This window comes from Bos indicus, chromosome 29, assembly GCF_029378745.1.
Source record: "Bos indicus isolate NIAB-ARS_2022 breed Sahiwal x Tharparkar chromosome 29, NIAB-ARS_B.indTharparkar_mat_pri_1.0, whole genome shotgun sequence".
In the NCBI taxonomy this organism is placed as follows: Eukaryota; Metazoa; Chordata; class Mammalia; order Artiodactyla; family Bovidae; genus Bos; species Bos indicus.
The window spans coordinates 51,092,567-51,107,638 of NC_091788.1; the positions used below are offsets into that span (position 1 = coordinate 51,092,567).

Below are 15,072 nucleotides of genomic sequence, written 5' to 3' on the forward strand. Positions count from 1 at the left end.
CCACGACGCGGACGCGGTCCGGGACCGCGTCCAAGGGCTCAGCTGCCCGCGGCTGGCGGCGGACTTGACCCGGAATCGGACCCGAACTCGAGCTCGGGGTGGGAGGAGGCGGAGCCAGCGCAGCTCAGCCCCGCCCCCAGGCCGCGCGGCGCGTCACCGCGCCCGGAAGCGCGCACTGCCGCCCCGCGCACGCGCCCCGCCGCCCGGGCACGCGCCCCGCCGCCCCGCGCACGCGCAGCGGTACCAGCCCCCCGCAGTCCCGTCATGGCGTCCGAGCGGCTCCCGAGCCGGCCCGCCTGCCTCCTCGTGGCCAGCGGCGCCGCGGAAGGTGAGGCTCGCGAGGGCGGGGTCGGGGCTGCGAGCGCTCCCGCCCGAGCCGAGCTTCGGTGGAGAGCGGCCCGCGGTGGTGCTCGCTGCGGGCTGGCCAGTGCACCCGGCCGCCGCCCGGGGACGCGGTGGGGGACTGTCCCGGGGCCCTGCGGTGCGCGAGCCGCGCCCCCCGGCAGTGTCCCGGGTGAAGGTGCGAGCGGAGCCGGACGGCCGGGCCCCGCGCCACGAGCGCCGCTTCTCGGCCGAGGCCTCGGGTGCTCAGGGCCGGCGGTCGGGGGCGCCGGGCGCCTCGGCCTCCGCAAGGAGGTCGATAGGCGGGGAGGCGGGGCGCCCAGGCGGGTCCCGGGGTCCCGCTCCGGAGCCTGCCTCCGGCCTGACTTCAGCTGCTGCCCAAGGGGGCGGGGGAGCGAGGGCAGCGGGTCACGGGGTCGCAGTGTGCTGAGCCCCAGGCGGGGCCCCTGAGCTGCCCCCCAGGACGGAGACACTGAGGGGCACCACCCGCCGTGGAGAGATCAAGGCTGAGCCACTGAGAGTGGGGTTCAGCCCTGGAGTCGTGGGTGACTGCTGGGAGCAGGGTAATGGTGAGGAGGGGTCGCGCCGGCCTGGGTGTGCCCCAGGGGAGGGTGTTGAGGACATGGGTTGGGGGCACAGCTCTGAAAGGCTGCTGGGCTCTGCGGGCAGGATGAGTAGGCCCTTCAGGGGACCCTGGGCCAAAGCAGGTAGGGTAGAGGGGGCTGGAGGAACCGGGCAGCACTGGGGAGACTGCCTTTGCCAGATATGCAGGCTGTCTACCGTGTGCATGTACTGATCCGCAAGACTGGAGAGGGATGAGGTCCAAGATGAGGTTCAGGGGTGGGGTCCCCTGATTAAAGGCGGAAGGCTGCAGATCAGGTCCCTTTAGAAGCAGGTGTCTGTGATGGAGCCTCAGCCCCCAGAAGCGGAGAGCCTTCCCCCTGGGTCCACAGAGAAGAGGGCGGGGCACAGTGCCAGGGCTGGGGTGGCATGCCAGACCCAGGAGCTCTGTGAGGGAAGGAGCCCACCGCCCCGACCCCGCATGCACCCCCTTCCCCTAGGACACAGGCCGCGGCCCCGCCTCCAGAGCCACAGGCTTCTATCACTGCCCCCTCTCGCTGAAATCGGCGGGTGTGTGTGGGTCTCAGTCCCTGGTGATGGAGTGTTAGGGAACCTCACACTTGAGTTTTCCTTCTGGAAAAGGCCTGTAGTGGTCAGGCTCGGGAGAGAGCGAGACCCCCTTCAGGGGATTGCGGGGTGGGCCTGGGTGAGGTGGGGTGAAGGGCTGCTCCCCAGGGTGGTCCAGACCGGGAGAAGCCCTGAACCCACCGGGCTGCGTCTTCTCGCAGGTGTGTCGGCCCAGTCCTTCCTCCACTGCTTCACGCTGGCCAGCGCTGCCTTCAACCTGCAAGTGGCCACGCCTGGGGTGAGTCCGGCTCCCCGTGTCTCCAGGAGAGTGACGTCATTCCTGGGGGGACCTACGGGGTTGGGACCCCAGGGAGCACTGAGAGCCTCCCCAGAGGTGCCTGGGACACCTGCTTCCACTCGACAGGCGGAGACTGTGGCCAGCAGGGGCTGAGGGGCTGGGCCGACGGTGTCTTTGTCCCGAGGGGCTGCTGGCAGTCCCAGCCCTTGTCAGTTTCCTGGAGCCTCCATATGCCAGTAGCAGGGGGTGAGGTGCTGACCCTTGGCCTCTGGGCCTCCACAGGGGAAGACCATGGACTTCGTCGACGTGAATGAGAGCAACGCACGCTGGGTGCAGGACTTCCGCCTCAAAGCTTACGCCAGCCCCGCCAAGCTGGAGTCCATTGACGGTGTGGGGCCTGGGAGGGCCTTGGGGGGTGCGATTCCTGCTGGGTCCTGACCCCAAACTGCTTTCTCGAATTCCTGGAGCATTCTGGGGCTTGCCATGGAGCACCGTGACCATCCGGGCCATGTCCTGTCCGGTGGCCAGACCTCCCAGCAGGGGAGGGAGCTGGCGGGTACGCAGGTGGTTTGCGGGCCTTGGGAGCCTTAGCTGGTGGGGGCAGCAGGAGCAGAGAGGAGCCGGCTGCTGGCCTCGTCGTCCGTGACTGACAGGGCTGTGGTCCTCCAGGTGCCCGCTACCATGCCCTGCTGATCCCCAGCTGTCCTGGGGCCCTGGTGGACCTGGCCAGCAGCGGGTCCCTGGCTCGCATCCTGCAGCACTTCCACTCTGAGAGCAGTAGGTGGCCTCGGGCCCGGGCTGGGGGGGTGCGGTACGAGATTCATGGAAGATGGGACCACGCCAACAGGGAGGAGTGCCTGATGGGGGTGTGGGGGCTGGTGTTCGTGGGCGTCGTTGGGGTTCAGGTTTTGGTGGGAATGCCGTCATTTCAGGAGCTGCCTAGGGTCAGTGTGGAGCGCTATGGTCCTGACCAGTAAGTGGACAGGTTTACCCAGCGTGTATACATGTGCGTGTGACGCGCACACACACACATGAAGGTGGGCGTCCCTTCCACCATCAGCCCCCTGACTTGCCCCTGTGGTGCCTCAGCCTGGTTCCCTTGGGGGCTGTGGGCTGGGAACCCCGCCCCCCGCAAGATGGGCAGGCAGGATGCTGGCTTGGTTCTTGGTGGGGTTTGTGGGTGGTGGTGGGGCAGGGGGCTGGAAAACTGCCCTGAGGAGACGTGTCTGCTCCAAGGGAACGGGGCACACTGCCCTGGCCTGGCGTCGAGACGAGCGGGCGAACCCAGGGCTGCACACAGCGTCCTTTGTTGGTGGAAACGAGGCCTCCTGTCCATGGGCAGTGCTTGTCCGGGCACTCAGCCGTGGGAACGCACTTGTGCCAGCCTGCCCTCTGAGACGGGGCTTGGGGCCAGGGGCCTGGGGTTGAGCGGAGGGCTGGGCGCCCCCTGCCCCCCTATCTGCTGCATTCGGAGGAGGGGGCTCCAGGCACTGCCCAGAGACCGGGTCAGGCAGCTCTGATGGGCAGAGGGTGGTACTCCTGTGTGAGGGGTGGACCCAGCAGCCGCCTTCCTCCCGCCGAGCCTGGCTCTCAGCCCCTGAACAGCTTGAGGGGATCTGAGCTCTGAACAAACCCCAGTCTTGTGTGGGAGGGCCGGGGAGGTGGGGGTGTCGCTTGGGCCTGGGTGGCCGCGGCGTCAAGCTGGCGCTGGCCCTGCTTACAGAACCCATCTGCGCTGTGGGCCACGGCGTGGCCGCCCTCTGCTGCGCCACTAGTGAGGACAGGTCCTGGGTGTTCCAAGGCTACAGCGTCACCGGGGTGAGTGCACGGATGGACGGACGGGCGGGGCAGCGGTGCAGGAGCCGCGGGGGCGGGGCCCCTGGGGGGCAGCAGTTGTTGGCCCAGTCAGGACTCGGACCCCAGCGCCAGGCAGGGGGCTTGCAGCAGGAGCCTCTTGAGGCCTGCTGAGTGGGTGACTGCTCGTGGGTCCTGGGGCAGGTCTGGGGGGGCTCCTCTGGGGGCACTGCAGCACCCCCTTGTCGGGCTCCGTGCCTGACCCTCGGCCCTGAGCTCACCTGCTTGGACCTTTCTGGTGGCCCCGTGTCCTGATGCTGGGGAAGACCCAGAAAGCTTTGCCCCTGCTGTGGACCCCTCCCCACGGGCAGCCCCTGGTGGGGGCATGGCCCCCTGACCCTGGGCACTGCCCCGGCCCCACAGCCCTCAGTGTACGAGCTCGTGCGGGCGCCGGGTTTCGCCCACCTGCCCCTGATTGTGGAGGACTTCGTGAAGGACGCGGGGGCCTGCTTCAGCGGTGAGCGGCTGGGCTGAGCGTCCAGAGGGCTGTGGGGACCCTGGTCACGAGCCCCAGCTGGGATGGCGGGGCAGGGCGGCGGGGTCTCGGGGCCGCCCTGCACACGGCCTGAGGCCCCGGCGCTCGGGTCCCCTGCAGCCAGCGAGCCTGACGCCATGCATGTGGTGCTGGATCGCCACCTGGTCACCGGGCAGAACGCCAGCTCCACCATCCCTGCCGTGCAGAACCTGCTCTTCCTCTGTGGCAGCCGGTGAGGGGCCGCGGCAGGTGGCAGTGGGACCCCGCCTGGTGCCCAGCCCCTTTGTCTGAACTGGCATCTACCCCGCAGGAAGTGAGGAGGCCCCGGGCCAGGCCCCGAGCAGATGCCACCACCTCCAGATGTCCTGGGTGTCCCCCGAGACCCTGCCTCGTGACACCCGGCCTGCCTGGCCCCTGGGGGAACTGCTGGGGGGCTCTGAGGATCCTCCCTGAATGGGTCGGCCTCGGGGGACGGACTGAGCCGGTGACTGTGGTGGGTCTCCCTGGGGAGGGGTGGGGAGTGCTGAGCGGGCTGTCCGTGGGCCCGGAGCACCCCGAGTGCTCCACAGTCAGCTGTGGGGTCCCGGGGGGACACAGAGCCTTCCTGGAAGCCAGGGCGATTGCTGACCAGGACCCCGGCATCCTGTTCCTGGCCTCCCTGTGGTCTCCCCACCCCTTTGGGCCTTGGTGGGGGCAGGAGGGGAGGGCCCTCGCCCTGACGCTGGCCTGGCACGCTGTTTCAGACACGATGGCAACCCCACGTAAGGCCAGGGTGGATCAGGTGGACGCTGCGGCGTCTCCACGTCCCTTCCAACACTGGGAGAAAAGCTCGTGGATACAGCACACGGGCACCCTGCCAAGTGGTGTCCAGGTCCTGACGGCCAGGCCTGCTTCGGGGTGGACGTGGCAGAGCCCTGAGCTCCTTTTGGAGTGTGGCCGGCCGGCCTGGGGTGGCGGACGGTCCTGGGTGCCAGGTGGCTGCCCAGCCAGCGGACTCCAGTGCAGCCTGGGTGCTCTCCAGCTTCCTCAGGGCGCCCGCCCGGCCTGTGGCCCACAGCGGGGCCCTGGAGCTGCCCTGCCCCACGTGTCGCCTTCTCTCAGCCTGGCTCTGCCCTGGCTAGCCCCTTGGAAGGGAGGAGGAGGGAGGCAGCCAGGCGCCTCAGCCCCAGCGCCGCAGACCAGGCCATGCCCTACACGTACCCGCCTCTGCCAGCGGCTCCAGACACCTGCTGGCCTCCGCACCCCGGGCCTGGGCCCCTTCCCCAGCCATCCCGTGTGTGGCACCAGCTGGTGACGGACCTGGCTGGACAAAAGCGTTTTTAGAATGGTAATGCAAATAAAGAGAGAAATGATTACGCCTCAGGGGCATCTTCTGAGTGTCCGTACCTGACCTGGGTGGGCTCTGCGGGGCGGGGCCCTCCCCAGCCTTCCTCACTGGCCCCACGTGGCCAGGTCTCCAGGCCCAGGGCCCAGCAAGAGGCCCCCTGGGATTTCCCACGTGCTGTGTTGAAAACAGACCCTGAGCTCCAAGTCCGCAAAAACGGCGTGTGGGCGTCTGGGTGGTTTTTTCCATGAGTCGTAGCTTCCATCAAAGGAGCGTTCTTATTAGTGGATAGTTTTCACGTCGTGCCCAGTGAAGGACACCCGATGAGACGTCCAGGAGATTCACAATGGACTGGCCGTTTGTGGGAGGGCGTGGGGCCAGCCCGGGGGGCCAGTGTGTCCCACGGCCTGGCTGCAGGGGGTCTTCACGTGTCAGCTGTATCCGCTGTCTGCACCGAGGCCCCGGGCCAGGCGGCATGGCAAGCGACTTCCACCTCCTAGGGCACAGCCTGTTCACCAGCTCAGTGCAGGGAGTCTGGGGTGTTGCTGGGGGCTTGCAGAAAGCCGCGGCCCTCTGACCCAAGCTGGCGAGGCAGCTTGCGGGGGGCTGGGGAAGCCCCAACCCGTCAGCACACTGGCAGCGTGGCCCGTGTGGCGCCTGCCCTGAGCCCTGTCCACCCAGCACTGCTCCTGCTTCTCGGGAGGGCAGCCAGAGGCAGCTCCACAGCCACACTCCCAGGGGCACCGCTCCCCTGCAGGGAGCTATGGGGAAGAAGCCCGGCCTGGCAGGGCCCCTCGGGAGAGGAGTGGGTACATCCAGACCTGAGGTGTGTCCCGCAGGCCCGTCCCAACATCTGGCTCCCCTGGTGCAGACCCGGACACCCAGCCACCCCGTCCTGCTCCCAGGCCATCCCCCCCAGACCCTGCCCTCCCGCCCCCGCCGACCCCCCTTCACTGTTTCAGGAACTCAGGCTGGTCGCAGGGAGAGAAAGGGGCTCCCCTGTGGACCCCTGTCACCACCCACCGCCAAGCCCTCAGTGCAGCACACCCACCGCAAAGCCCAAATGGAGCAGCAAAGGTCCGCACACGCTGCTCGCCTGTGCTCACACCTGTGCTCACACCTGTGCCCGGTGTGAGTGTGGAAGCTGAGGCCCGTACACGTTGTGCTGTCCCCACAAGATGGCACCACCAACCCCAAAGGAACCTGGGCCAGAGCAAAGTCTGGGCAGCGTGGCCGAGGCAGGGGAGCCGCGTGTCCCCACAGCAGGCCTCTCCGCCAGGGCAGCACACCCCTGCCCAGCTCCGCAGGCACAGCCTAGAAGCCTGGGGGTCCCCGCCTTCAGAGTCAAAGCTCTTGGGTCACTGCCCAGCAGCAGGCGAGGGGCTGTCACCACTGACTGGGGGTCCCCATGGGGCTGCCGGCCTAATCCCGCCTTCATCAGGCCCCGGGAAGGAGACAGGAAGCAAAAGTGAGGGCTTTAATGCGCTGAGCAGATTTTTACATAAATCAGAAATCTATGATTCGTCCCCGCTCCAATTAGTAAAAAAAATCCAAGATTCATCACAAAGCATGTGCAATTAGGCCCCAATTCAGAGACGCACAGATCCGTGGTCCAGCCTCGGGTGCCGCACTATTTTCCATTCTCTGCGCTGAACATTCGTTCCTGGAAACGAATGGTGTGAGCTCGTGCGCCCACCAGGCTGCCCCGACCCCGCCCTTGGCCAGGCCGGCGGCCCTGGGCCCTCCCGACGGCGGCCCCGCCCCCGGGCTCCGGCCCCGCCCCCGGGCCCCTCCTACCCGCCCATGACCCCTCCTGCCCACGTCCCAACCGTGGCCCCGGCGCTCACTCTCAGCATCCGCTCCAGCTTCACCGCGTCCGCGGCGAACCTGCGGATCCCGTCAGAGAGCTTCTCCACAGCCATGCGGTCCTCGTTGTGCAGCCAGCGGAAGGCCTTCTCGTCCAGCTGGATCTTCTCCAGGTCACTGGCCTGGGCTGCGGAGCAGATGCCCGGGCCATGGGCTCAGAGCCTCGCCCAGGGATGGAGGCAGCCCACCCCGAGGCTCCAGGTTCCACAGCCTCAAGGGACCAAGGCATTGGTGCCTGTGGAGCCCGAGGCGGTGGGAGGCGGGAGGGGATGGTCTTACCTGCTTTGGCCGAGAGCATAGGCGTCAGCTTGCTGTGGTCCTTGAGCAGCTCCCCCAGGAGCTGGGGCGAGATGGTGAGGAAGTCACAGCCAGCCAGGGCCTTGATCTCGCCCGTGTTGCGGAAGGAGGCACCCATGACGATGGTCTTGTAGCCGAACTTCTTGTAATAGTTGTAGATCTTGGTGACGCTCTTCACTCCTGGGGGGACACACCAGAGCTGCCATCCGTGCCGCCCAACCCTCCGTCCTGGGGCCCCCTGGGAGCACGCAACACAGCACCCCTCTGCCCCGGCCCGGGCGGCCACTGACCGGGGTCCTCCTGGGGTTCGTAGGACTTCTTGTCTGTGTTGGCCACATGCCAGTCAAGGATGCGGCCCACGAAGGGCGAGATGAGCGTCACGCCAGCCTCGGCACAGGCCACGGCCTGGGCGAAGGAGAAGAGCAGGGTCATGTTGCACCGGATGCCGTGCTGCTCCTCCAGCTCCCTGCGGGGACGGGAAGAGCGCACGCGTCAGCCCCGAAAGGCAGGGGTGGGTCGCTCCACCCTCGTGAGTAACTGTGGAAGGTTCACCAGGGCGAGCTCAGGCCAGCGGCTTGTGGGCAACCAGACCTCATCAAACCCACATTTCAGAACAGGGACCAAGGTGAGAGGCCCCCGAGAGCTGCAGACAGTCCTCGCCTCGTCACAGAACCTCTGCGCTGGGCCAGTGCAGGAGACACAGGCTCAGTCCCTGGTCCGGGAAGATCCCACAGGCCCGGAGCCCCAGAGCTTGTGCGCCACAACAAGAGGAGCCGCCGCAATGAGGAGCCCCCACCCTCCCACCTGGAGAAAAGCCAGGCAGCCGTGAAGACCCAGCACAGCCAAAAAAAAGGGACCTTCGGGCTGGAGATCATGGAGTCAGCTCCAACCACAGCACCGTCCTGCCTCAATCCCACAGCCTCACTGGCCCCACGGCCCCCACCTGCCCTCTGGGTCAGCCTGCAGAAAGCCCGTCCCCCAGATGACACGTCAGGGCCGACCATGAGAAGGGGGTCCTGGCCACGCTCTACCACCTGCCAGCTGAGTTCCTGTCCCAGTGGATGGTTTCAGAGGTGCCCCGCTGCCGGGCCACAGGGAAGCGGTCAAGAAGCACAGCCCTGGGGGCACAGGGCCGCCTTGGTGGCCAACGCCATGAGCACTGGGCCAGTAACTCCACCGCTGGTGTGTGCCCACAGGAGACCACCCCAAGCACACGCTCAGCGTGATCCGACACGGGCAGCCACGTGCCCCGGGAAGATGTGCACACACAGGGAGACCTCCTTAAGGGGGACCCAGGCGTGGCGCGCATGAGCCTGGAACGGGAGCCAAGCAAGGGAAGCCACACACGAAGGCCATGTGCGGCACAGCCCTGTCCCTCGGGAGCATTCAGAGGCAGAAGGTGCGTGGCGTAACAATACAGGGACCCGTGGGGGTGGCCAGGCGCTCCAAGGACAGCCGAGCCTGGGCACCAGGGCAGCGTCCTGTCCACGCCCGCCTGCCCCCTCCGCGCCCAGGGTGCTTGGGGGGAGCCGACTCCCACTCTGTCCTTGGCAGACGACACCTCTGCCGGCGGCACCGCGCAGGCCCACTGCCCGAGGGGCCTACCCGGGATGGGCAGAGGCCCCAGCAGCTCCGCGCTCACGGGGACACTTACTTTCCGGCCTGAATTCCTTCCCAGGTGGACGAGAGCTTTATCAGGATCCGCTCCTTGCTGATCCCAGCCTCCTTGTACAGCTCAATGAGGCGCCGGGCGCGGGCCACCATCGCATCCTTATCAAAGGAGAGCCTGCAGGGCACAGGGCGCCTGGCTTGCAGCGGCTGAGTGGGGCAGACGCAAGCGGAGGCCAGGCGCCCACAGCAGCGTGTGGCGCTGCGTGGGGAGCCGCGAACGACAGCGGCTGCTGCTCTCGACCCCCCACTCATTGGCCCTGAGGCCTTACCTGGCGTCCACTTCCGTGGATACGCGGCCTGGAATTTTCTTCAGTATTTCTGCCCCAAACAACACAAAAAGTTTATCAATAGCATTTGTAATCTGTTCCTCTTGTGACCTGAAATTCCAAGGGAAAAAATTAGGTTAGAAGCTTCTTTCTTTTAAATGTACAGGATTCTGCAAAAATTGTTACCTGCTTCCCAAATTCTTTTCCCACCGTCTGTTTTTCTTAAAAACCTTTCAAAGTGGTGATAAAACACACAGCAGAAAACTTACCACCTTACACATTTTTTTTTCTTTTTAGATTTCAGCAACAGCACACAGCTCGTGGGACCCCTCAGCTCCCCGACCAGGGGCTGGGCTCGAGCACACCGCTCTCTCCCCAGTGGCGCGGCCGGTTCGGGCACTGAGGTGCTCACACGGGCGCGGCCACGGCCGCCTCATCCCCAGTGTCTCCATCCTTCAAGCTGAGCCCTGCCATCTTTGGGGGCTTGAACAAAACACTCTTCCCACCCTCTCTGAAGCTACCTGGGCAGATGAATAAGGGGCACAGTGCGGCTCCAAGATGGACCGGAAAGATCTCCGGCCTGAGAGCAGGGCCAGTCTGCTGATCACTAAGGGCACTGCCTCGTCACCAATTCCAGGAGCATCGAGAAGGGAGGGGAGCCGCAGCACGGGGTGCACGGCGGGGGGCAGGGCAGGCCCAGGGCATGACTGCCACCCCTGCACACGGCTGACCTCAGCACATGGGGCGCCAGAGAGGGACAGGCCAGCCCAGCACAGCTCCTGCCAGGGGCCAGTTTCCTGCGAGCCCACTCTCAGCTGAGCAGTACCACCCAGATGAACATTTAAAATGATATCCAGCAAAGGCGAGTCTATGGAGAGAAGAACCAGTCTGTGGTCGCAGGCGGAGGCACGAGAGAACGTTCTAGGAGGCGAGAACATTCTCGGACTGGACTGTGGCTGCACCACTGTATAGGTGAACGCATCAGAACGAACTGCTCCCTGAGACAGTGACTCTCACTCCAACGAGACTATCAGAAGGAACAAGATGCCAGGAAGCAGCTGCACGGCCGCCAGGGCTGAGGACACAGACTACAGCGGGGGAAGGACTCGGGTGCCATCCACACGCTCCTGCCACCAAAACTCAGTGAACTGTCTACTCCCAATGGGTGATGCCCGCAAGAAAGCAGACAGCGTTCCTTCCCGGAGCCTAAAACACTGGCGAACTGGCCTCGGGAGGGAAGCAAGCAGACCCGGCCAGCACCCACGGCCCCACACTCACCCGCCCAGCTTCCTGCCGTAAGCAATGGCCTCCTCCACCAGCTCCTGGTAGGTTGGCATCTGTGCCGCAGCCAGGATCAGGGACGGGTTGGTGGTGGCATCCTGGGGCTTGTACTCGTCGATGGCTGGGAAGTAATTGTAGGAAACAGGGGTCAGTGGAGTGCCCGCTTCCACCCAGAAACCTGAGATGACCCCTGAAAGCCCTAAACACAGGGACAGAGCCAAGTAGGGTGCGGCCACACTTCATGCAGGAAGGCTGGCCAGGAGGCAGCTGAGCACAGGGAGGAAACCTGGAGGCTAAGCCAGCGAGCAGCCGTGCCAAGAGCCGAGAGCTGCCCAGCACCAAGGAGCAAGGAGGGAGGTAGCCAGGAGGAGACCAACGGCGTCTGCAGGTGCTGGCGCCCAGGTCAGCCGCGGAGGGGCTGGACACGGGCCTTCAAACTATTCTTTTAACACACTTGTTCCTTCCTGATAACCACGCGGGAATTCCAAGGAGTCTTGAGGCCCTGGCTGTCACAGGGCAGTGCTGAGCTCAAGTTCATCAAAACTCAGCTTCCAGGATTAGCCAGTTCAGTAAGTTGATTTGGCAAGCTAGCATTTTCAAAGTATCTTCTGATGACAAAACCACAGAGATGGAAAACAGGGAAGGGGGTGGCTCTCAGGGGCCGGGAACAGCTGTATCCTGCCCGTCCTGGTGGCCCTAAGAACCCGCCACAGAGGACGACCCCTCCTCTGTGCAGCTGGAAATCAGGGAACACAGGGCCGGTCTGCAGCCTGTTCACAGCGCCGTGTTGGCACCAAGGCCCCTATCCTGATATCACACCACGGCCACACAGAACACCCGGGGAGGTGATGGCAAAAGGATTCGTGGGACCCGATGGGCGAATTCTGCAACTTCCTGGAGTCTGTTAGTTATTTCAAAACAACAAGTTAAGAAAGCACGCTCTGGAGTGGAGCTTACACAAATGTGTGAAACCCAGTGTAATGCGCTGAAGATAGTACCTTGATAAAGCTGACTTTTAACAAAATTAAAAACAAAATCTGGGGTCAACAGATGGGCTTCAGGCTCCAGGAACCCTTAACAGAATACAAAACCTGGCATGGGGCATGGAGCGGGAAGAGCAGCCACAGCTTTGACTTATTTTCAAAGAGGCTTATGATGCCCCAAAGGCAAAACCCTTCAGTTCACAAAGTGACTGTAAAACTGAAATTACAACTATGTAAGATTTAGATATATATGGGCTTCTCTGGTAGCTCAGTTGGTAAAGAATCTGTCTACAATGCAGGAGACCCAGGTTAGATACCTGGGTTGGGAAGATCCCCTGGAGAAGGGAATGGCTACCCACTCCAATATTCCATAGAGGAGCTTGGTGGGCTACAGTCCATGGGGTCACAAAGAGATGGACAAAACTGAGCCACCAACACACATCTGTACATATCACCATATATGTGATCACATCACATATAACATACTGTACACATCACCAATAAATGTATTTTTAAATAAAGTCACTAACACTCACTTAGCAATCTTCAATGTCAGCACTTGGGTTTCAATGTTTCCAAAGAGGAGAACATAGAGCAAGCATTCCCCAAGAGGCCTCTGGACACACTGGGCCGACACTGACAGAGGCCACGGGTAATTGACCTGAAGACCAGCCAGCCTGCAGCTGCTGCCCAGTGAAACCAACAGGAAACCAGCACAGACTCAGCAAAGATGGGAGACACTCCACACGAAGAAGGAGCAAACCAGGACTTCCCGGTGGTGCAGTGGGTAAGAGTCTGCCTGCCCTTGCGGGGGACGTGGGTTGGGTCCCTGGGCCTGGATGACCCCACACGCCCTGGGGCAACTAGTCCTGGTGCGCCACAGCTACTGAGCCTCGAGCCGTAAGTACCAAGCCCGAGCCCGAGACCCCGTGCTCCACAAGAGAGACCACCACACTGAGAGGCCCTCCACTGCAGCGGGAGCTCAGCCCCTGCGTGCCGCAACTAGAGAAAAGCCCGTGCAGAGCAGTGCAGCCAAAAATAAATAAAATTAGAATCAAAAAGGAGCAGAAAGACGTGCAGCCACTTTCCCAGACTCTCTGTCCTGATGAGGTCACTGCCAGAGGCCTGGACCAGGGAGGGACGGGTGGGAAGAAGCCGGTGGCCTCGCAGGTCAGCTGGAGCTGGAATTGCCCAGGGCCCCCAGCTCTGACCAGGAGGGAACCTTCTGTCAGCTGGTTTAATGTACAGGTTGGACTCAAGCCCATCACCATCTCCAGCGTTTATGTTTAAGCAGCCAAATATGCTTACTCATTTTCCTCAGCTCTGTGAGATAGAGTCTTATTCTTACCAAAGAGGAAATAAAGCCTGTTTCTCAAGTCACCATGAGAAAGCAGAAACGAGGAAGTCCCTTCCCTACCGTGTGCCCTGGAGCACTCCCAGCACGGAACATTTCACGATTTCTCTGACAACCTTCATGGTTCACAGAGGATGTGAATGGAGGTTCACCTAGTCTGGGTTTCCGCTGCAGAGGATGGGAAGGCCAAGCCCCCCAGTTCCCTCCCAGGAAGGCGAATCAAGCCAGGAAAACCTATACCTGGCGCAAGCTCTGCTTGCCTCCCTGCAGTGAGTGGGGCTGTACCTCCGGGGATCCTTGGTCCCAGGCGGTGAACGTCTAACTGGCCCGCACGCGGCCATGGTCACCAGCGTGCAGCTGTCCCCTGGGCAGGGGTGGGAAGTGTGCGCAACACGGGGTTTCAAAAGCAGGCGGTGTCATTCGCAGAGTCCGGCCTTTCTGGGCCCAAAACTAACTCATGTTCCTGCTCAACATTCGCGCAACGCAACTGCCCCGTGTGACCACAAGTGGTTCGCATCTCCACGGCGGACCAGGAATCGCTGTCCAAATCTAAGTACTTGGGACACCGTCCTCTGACCCACTGGCGGTCACCGCGGGCTCCAGCAGCGCAGAGGACGGGGGCGCTGGGCCCCGCGCATTCGGGTCCTGAGGCACCCACGCCCCGGCCGACGGTGAAGGGGCCGAGCACGGGGCGCCGAGAGCAAGCGAGAAGTGGGGCGGGGAACAGCAGGGCCGAAGCGGGGGCGGGGGGCGAGGGAGAGGGGCGCCAAGGAGGAGGGGGGCAGACTTCCCGGCCCAGGAAGCCGGGTGGCCGGGCTTCGCCGCCGCCCCTGCGCCCCTCAGCCGCGCGTCCGCGCTCCCGGGCCCTCCCGCGCCTCCCCACACCGCCGGGCGGGCCGGCGCCCCGCGCGCCCGAAGTCTCTCGCTGCTGCCCGGCCCGCCCCATGAGCTCGGGGGCCAGCGCGGCCTCACCGTGGAAGTCGCCCGTGTCGGCCACCACGGTGGTGAACTGCTTGAGCTGGTCCAGCGCGTTCTCCATCCTCTGCCGCTTCACCGGGGAGCCCGACATGGCGAGCGGCGGAGCGAGCGGGGGACCCACAATGCCCCGCGGGCCCCGCCCCCAGCCGCAGCCAATCCGGGCGCGGCGCGGGAGGGCGGGCCTGCGCGCCGGCACAGGCGGGGCCCCGCCCCCGAGACGGCGCCCCACCCCCCGGAGCCTCGCCCCGCCCCCGGGGCGGCCCCAGTCCCCCGGAGCCGCGCCTCAGGAGCTGTACTCATCCAGGGCGGGGTGCCCCGGGGCGGCGCCCCGGAGCGCTGAGTCCCCTGGGCGCTGAGTCCCCCGGGCGGTATGCCCCCAGAAGTGGTTATGCCGGAGGGGCGCACATCCTTCTGGTGATGCAGCCCCCGGATGGTTTTGCAGGGAGCGATGCACCCCCGAGAGGCGCTCCCGCCTCCACGACGCGTCCCTGGGGGCCGTGATTCCCGGAGCGTGCACCTCCTGCAGCGGGGCGCCTCCGGGGCGTGGAAGTGATTAGTTCCCTGGACTGATGCGTCCCCGCGGCGGAGCTCCCCCCGGAGTGAAGCACACCCAGGGCTGCGTGGTCCCCGACGGCGCGCCGGCTCAATTCCCTCCTCTCGTTTGCAGCGGCAACTGGAGTGAGGGTCGTCGAGCATCAAGGAGTTAAGGCTGAGGCTTCAGGCCGCGGTCAAGCGGAGTCTCAGAGAGACCTGGACACCTGAGACTCTGCATCTGAGCCTCCGCCTCAGGAGGCCATAAGGGGCCCTGGGCATGCGGGCCTGGGTCTGGGAGTCTGGGTCGCCGCCCCTCGCCCCCCGGCCGTTCTGAAGCCAGGGGCACCCAGTGTACAATTCTGTCCTTGAGACCGAAATCTCACCTTCTCTGCACTCTGGTGTGGAATTCAATCTCGGTGAC

General features: G+C 64.4%; 2 protein-coding genes across 10 annotated transcripts; one reads left to right on the forward strand and one right to left on the reverse strand.

Annotated features, from left to right (window-relative positions):
* The first annotated feature begins 178 nt into the window (after positions 1-178).
* Positions 179-5,459, forward strand: GATD1 (glutamine amidotransferase class 1 domain containing 1). 9 transcript variants are annotated; one of them, XM_070782918.1, is made up of 8 exons: positions 180-328; positions 1,692-1,768; positions 2,051-2,156; positions 2,438-2,545; positions 3,492-3,586; positions 3,986-4,079; positions 4,218-4,329; positions 4,408-5,459. In XM_070782918.1, the coding sequence occupies exons 1-8, from the start codon at positions 265-267 to the stop codon at positions 4,412-4,414; spliced, it is 663 nt and encodes a 220-aa protein (XP_070639019.1). In that variant the 5' UTR covers positions 180-264; the 3' UTR covers positions 4,415-5,459. The 9 variants fall into 9 exon arrangements, with proteins under 9 accessions (XP_070639021.1, XP_070639024.1, XP_070639019.1 ...); XM_070782916.1 differs by lacking the exon at positions 3,986-4,079 and having other exon boundaries at positions 4,408-4,590; positions 4,841-5,459; XM_070782917.1 differs by lacking the exon at positions 3,986-4,079 and having other exon boundaries at positions 4,408-4,581; positions 4,841-5,459.
* Positions 5,460-6,884: 1,425 nt separating this feature from the next.
* TALDO1 (transaldolase 1) lies at positions 6,885-14,270 on the reverse strand. Its single transcript, XM_070783190.1, has 8 exons — positions 14,112-14,270; positions 10,800-10,923; positions 9,525-9,632; positions 9,239-9,370; positions 7,875-8,050; positions 7,567-7,764; positions 7,269-7,414; positions 6,885-7,084 (listed from the first exon to the last, which is right to left on the reverse strand). Exons 1-8 carry the CDS (start codon positions 14,206-14,208, stop codon positions 7,052-7,054), a joined length of 1,014 nt encoding a protein of 337 aa, XP_070639291.1. The 5' UTR covers positions 14,209-14,270; the 3' UTR covers positions 6,885-7,051.
* Positions 14,271-15,072: the final 802 nt, after the last annotated feature.

What these genes read in the sequence shown, in the direction of transcription:
- TALDO1 (XM_070783190.1), bottom strand. Translation starts at nt 14,208, where the DNA reads ATGTCGGGCTCCCCGGTGAAGCGGCAGAGGATGGAGAACGCGCTGGAC. An exon ending in GAAGGAATTCAGGCCGGAAA is followed by an intron (nt 8,051 to 9,238) that starts GTAAGTGTCCCC and finishes CCGTCCCCGCAG; the next exon opens with GGAGCTGGAGGAGCAGCACG. An exon ending in AGCTGGAGCGGATGCTGAGA is followed by an intron (nt 7,085 to 7,268) that starts GTGAGCGCCGGG and finishes ATTCGTTTCCAG; the next exon opens with GAACGAATGTTCAGCGCAGA.
- GATD1 (XM_070782915.1), top strand. Translation starts at nt 265, where the DNA reads ATGGCGTCCGAGCGGCTCCCGAGCCGGCCCGCCTGCCTCCTCGTGGCC. An exon ending in GGCCAGCGGCGCCGCGGAAG is followed by an intron (nt 329 to 1,691) that starts GTGAGGCTCGCG and finishes GTCTTCTCGCAG; the next exon opens with GTGTGTCGGCCCAGTCCTTC. An exon ending in TGCAAGTGGCCACGCCTGGG is followed by an intron (nt 1,769 to 2,050) that starts GTGAGTCCGGCT and finishes GGGCCTCCACAG; the next exon opens with GGGAAGACCATGGACTTCGT.